Consider the following 5407-nt stretch of genomic DNA (forward strand, 5'->3'; position numbering starts at 1 on the left):
ACCCATACAAATTAACGAAACATCCACCTTTTTTTTAACTCAAAAGAAAAAAATTATGAGATAAATTAATAATTGAAATTACACATTTTCAAATGTTACAAATCTTTCAGTGCTAGATTGATTCAAGGCTTAGAACTTTTTACTGATTTTTTTTTCTTTCTAAATGCCTGTATAAATGATGAACGGCAATTTTATGCTTTGAAATAAAAGACTAATTTATTCTGTGATAAAGAACTGTGTAAAGTGCATTTTACAACAGAGAATATAAATTAAAGGTATTTTTAAATTGGGGGAAAATAAGTTTATTTCCAAGATAAAAATGTGATTAGTCTTTTAAGAAGTCTTTTCACAGACACCATGAACTCCTCTGTCATGAATGTGTAGATTATAGGGTTAAGCATTGGAGGAAGCACAGTGGTCAGAGAGAGATTAATGATCCTTGTGTTAGTGCTTATAATGGATGAAAGAGCATATGTAAAAGTGATGGGAACATAGAATATTGCAACTAATATTAAATGAGCAGTACATGTCTTTGTGGCTCTTTGACGGTCTTGTGGTGTCGTAATTCTGAACAATGTCACAGCTATGATTGTATATGAAAAGATAATAAAAAATACTGGAAAACCAAGGATGATTGCCGGGAACAAACTGGCAATCACAGAGCTTGGGAAATTATTATTACATGCAGAACGATATATAGGCCCATGATCACAGTAGAAACTGTTAACTGTGACAATAACTTTACAGAAAGAAAGTCTGCTCATGAAAATTGCTCCAGTGATTGTTAGCAACAGTGCCAGTGTCCATGAAGCACCAATTATAGAAAGCATTGATCTATGGGTCACAATCATATGATATCTCAGTGGAAAACAAATAGCTACTAATCTGTCAAAAGACAGAACAGCAAGAGTTAGCGACTGCACTGTAAAAAATAATATATTGGAGAACATATTGGACAAGCATAATCCATATGGGATAAACTGATTTGCAAACAAAAATGTGTCCTGTATCTGAGGGATTACAGCGGTACTCTCACAAATGTCTGTCAGTGACAAATTAAAGACAGCTAAATATTTAGGTGTGTGAAGATTACGCTCCATAATGATAACAAACATGAGGCAGGAGTTTCCAAGCAAAGAAATAAAGTAGACAAAAAACAGAAAAATGTAATAGTATCTCATGTGAGGTATACCAGAAAAACCACTGATGTAGAAATAAGACGGGATAGAAATATTAATGTTTTCAGAAACATCTTGATTCATGGTCAGTTCACTCAGTGATCCTCTATTCATCCTGTCTGGACAGAAATAAGTGTTTTTATTCAGTGTGATAAGAAATAATTTTAAATTGCATGGCACTGCTGTATAACAAATATTGCAAGGCAAGGAACAGATATATGGAAATACACAGAAATGTTCTAATGATTTTCATAAAGGTTAACGCAAATCTTTAAAAACTTGTACTCACAGAAAGGCGAAGAGCAGCTCTTATGAATACAGGCTCACAGACATTCAGCCTTCTTTCAGTTGATTAGTTTTACTACAAATGCCAGGCCTCACTGGACTTGTCAGCTGACCAATCACAACACAGAACTGGCATTATCATTGATACTAATCCATAGAGAGGAAAAACTTTTATTCTGCTAATCATTTGATGCTCCATAATGACTAAGTTTAAATCTAAAACTCTTACATTTTAGAATTTAGGAGAATATGGAGTGATTTTGGTCAATTTTTTGATAATAATCATTTAGTGACCTGATTCACTGATAGTACCTAAAGTCAAATATCTGAATATATTAGCAGTTAATTTCACACCTTATTAACTACAGTATCATTATGTAGGTAATGTTTATAGCTACTGTATCATTTAAACACAGAGACATCCTTTGTAAAACAACATGCTTGTTATAACAAGCGAGCCAAGAGAAAATGTGATCAGGTGGTTTTGGCTAACTATTTATGAGTAATAATTATTATGTAGTGGTCCGATTCACTGATCTCATCCAGAGTGTAATCACGTATTATATTAGTTATTCATTTTACATTATTGTGTATTGTAGCCCTACCACGTGACATACTACAATGGTGTAATATTCTGAAAGATATGTTTAGCTCAATATGCTGTTTTGACCTATTCTCTAATTCAGACACACACACATAGTTAATATGCTGATTCATGATTCCTATGTGTCTAAATGTACATTTATGTATAAATGTTAAATATTTAACATTCTGCATAAATATTTCAGAAAATTGGATTGTCATTACACTCATGAAACAATAAAACAGGGCTACTATAATTAATAATGTGAAATTAACTGATAATATTCAAAAATTTAACTCATTATTTTATTAATCAGTCATGATAATTGCCATCAACAAGTGGCAAACATCACCTAATTTCTCGAGAAAACACCATTACTTTAAACAAAACTATTAGATGTGATTGAAGATGTATAAAATTATATAAAATTTGTATTAAAAGCACTAACTCTGTAGTTTCCAGTGTAGATATGGTCACGTTAGTTCATGCACATGTTATTGAAAGCTAATGGTTGAATGCCAGAGATTTACAGTTTACATTGAAGGTTCAGAAAAGTCAGAAAAATTACAACCCAGAAAGTACTGCCCGGAACTTTCAGTAATTATAGTGTATACTATAAAGTCTTACTGTTAAGTAAATGTGTAGTTATAAGTGAACAATATGTAATATTTGGGGAATAACGGTGTAACTATCAGGAAAATTAACAAATAATTTACATTGTAAGTATTTTTTTTTTAATTAAGAGGTAATCCATGTAATTACAAGGTAAGTATAAATCTGCGGGCTGTAAATTAAAATTGTGCTTGTTCCCCTATTGTTTCATGTAGTTATAGGGTAAGCACATTAAAAAACATGTACACAATCTGATATCACTCAGAAATCTTTATTTAAAGGAGTGGTTTCGTGTTTTTTTTTTTTTCTAGGCTTGTTTGTGTTTATTGGACGCAGTAAATTACGCCGTATTTTTCTTATATTTTACCTTTATTCCACACTGCTGTTTTAACTGTCCTTTGAACAGATCATTTGCTTCCTGCTTCTATGAAAGCCCATCCCTCCAAAAAACGCAATGATCTTAGATTGGTTAGATTGCCAAATGTAGTTTCATGTATTTTTATTGGCTGAAGTGCCAAGCACAGGTTGCTGGAAAGGCCCCTCTCCTTCCCATTAAGGGCAGAAGTCACATCTGCGGAGACTAGCAAGGGTTTATGATGTCACCAACCCGGGAAGAAGCTTGTTGTAGTCCAAACCGGCTGTTTTTGTAGGCAATAAACTGCCGTAACTTTAAAAGATAATATCTACGTTTGCATTGAACTTTCAGCACTGTAACTTTGCAGATACTGTTTATGCTCAAGCAGCAACATTACACACTAAATAAAGTTAAAAAAAGTGAAAACGCATTCAACCACCCCTTTACAAAACTACTTTGTGGCGAGGTGAATGAGCGAGAGACATGGGAGGAGCCAGTGAGACCGGGGACGTGATTGCAAAAGAGTGTCACCTGCATGCCACACTGGTCTCGAGTCCTCTAATGAGGGAGCTCGGAGGCATTTAAGGACGAGCGACACCAGTCAAGGACGAGAGAGGACCAGGCCTGGACTTTACGTTGAGATGTGTGTGCGGGCAGTCGTTCATGAGGAGTTGCCCGCGGTTTACTTTCGTTTTGTTTGTTTATTTAATAAAAGTTGTTGCCGGTTCCCACCTCCTTCCTTCCTATTTCTATGAACGTTATTACAAACTTTTTATAAACAGATTTATAACACTTATAGGCAACTCTAAGGCAACTGTACTGACCCAAAATAAAAATAAAAAAATGGTTATATTTTGTAATTTCATTTTTTTTTACTACCTTATTGTGTTCATGAATTCATCTTCTCATTCTATCTGTGTTGTGTGGTGTTGTTGGAGGCGTGGTCACTGATTACTCATAGATCACTCTCACCTGCTGCACCTCATTACCGGGCCCATATATTCCTGTGTCTCACTCAGTCTTGTGTCAGATCATTGCAGTGTGTCCTGTGCGTTTCCTGTGTTTTTAATTTTCATTGTGGGATTGCTTCACTCCAGTTCCGGTTCCAGCCGACCATGTCTGCCCGTTGCCTCCCTGCTGCACAGTGGAACATCGTGCCCTTCTGTCTCCCCTTCTTGGACTGAGCTGCCTTTCTGCCTTATGAGACATTACTGTTCTGATCGACGGAATAATCCAGATTGTGAATTAACAATCATTTTTTACTCTTATTACACACTGTATTGAGAGTAAAAAAATATTGTTAATTCACAATTGGACCCTTCTGTTCTTTCCTACCAGCGCACACGACAGAACGATCTGACCAATCATGGATCCAGCAAAGATGGCTGAATTACAGGAATATCTGACAACGTATGGAGCGGCAGAAGGAGCATGTCACCGCTAATCCCCGGGCCGTGCAGGCACTTGTGAAGCAGGTGTCCGAGCTCACGACTCAAATCAAACAACTGACATCGCCCACTGCGCCCAGCCCGCCGTCCGTTCCCTCCAATCCAGTCCCCGGCTCTAACCATCCTGAACCACGCATTCCTACACCAGAGATGTACGTGGGTGAGCCGGAGTTATGCAGACCTTTCTTTACTCATTGTTCTCTGTTCTTCTCACTACAGCAGCTTATGTTCGCCACGGAGAAAGCTATGGTTGCGCTTGTGATCAACTATCTGTCTGTGCGGCGGTCTGGGGAATGGCGGTGTGGGAGAACGACCATCGATGCTGCTCTTCGTTCCAGGCACTCTCAGTGGAACTCAGACTGGTTTTTGACCGTGCTGCAACAGGTTGCGAGGTGGCCCGTAAACTCTCAGACTTATGCCAAGGCAAGCATTCGGTGTCGGAATACATGATTCAGTTCCGGACATTGGCTGCTGAGAGTAAATGGAACGAAGAGGCGCAGTGGGACAGGTTCCTGCATGGGCTGGCTGACCGTGTCCAACGGGAGATCTACGCCCTGGAACTTCCCAACAGCCTCAATGATCTGATGGATTTAGCGCTACGGGTGGATTCCAGATTAGAGATGCGAGACCGGCGCACCCTCATCAAAGAAACCACCTGAGCTCTTTGAGTTCCCGGTGAGAGACATGGTAAGCCCATCCAGAGATCCCGAGCCCATGCAGGTGAGTCGAGCTCGGCTTTCCCGGCAAGAGAGAGCGCTTAGAAGAGCTGAGGGACGGTGTATGTACTGTGGTGCTGCGGGGCATTTCCTCAATAGTTGTCCATTAATAGAGCAAGCCCGGCAGTAGAGAGGAGGCTACTGTCAAGTGGAGTGTCATAGAGGAAATCCTAGTCCGCAACTCTCTTGCCGGGAAGAGTGCAATGGGCAGACCGGTCACACAGCTGCCT

General features: G+C 38.7%; 1 protein-coding gene across 1 annotated transcript; it reads right to left on the reverse strand.

The window, feature by feature from the left end:
- Nucleotides 1-302: 302 nt before the first annotated feature.
- Nucleotides 303-1271, reverse strand: LOC137062793 (olfactory receptor 8G17-like). The gene has a single exon (XM_067433702.1). It carries the CDS (start codon nt 1260-1262, stop codon nt 303-305), a length of 960 nt encoding a protein of 319 aa, XP_067289803.1. The 5' UTR covers nt 1263-1271.
- Nucleotides 1272-5407: the final 4136 nt, after the last annotated feature.

Source organism: Pseudorasbora parva, chromosome 23, assembly GCF_024679245.1.
Source record: "Pseudorasbora parva isolate DD20220531a chromosome 23, ASM2467924v1, whole genome shotgun sequence".
In the NCBI taxonomy this organism is placed as follows: Eukaryota; Metazoa; Chordata; class Actinopteri; order Cypriniformes; family Gobionidae; genus Pseudorasbora; species Pseudorasbora parva.

Excerpts from the sequence above, each read along its gene's own strand:
- LOC137062793 (XM_067433702.1), bottom strand. The coding sequence starts at position 1,262 with ATGAATCAAGATGTTTCTGAAAACATTAATATTTCTATCCCGTCTTAT.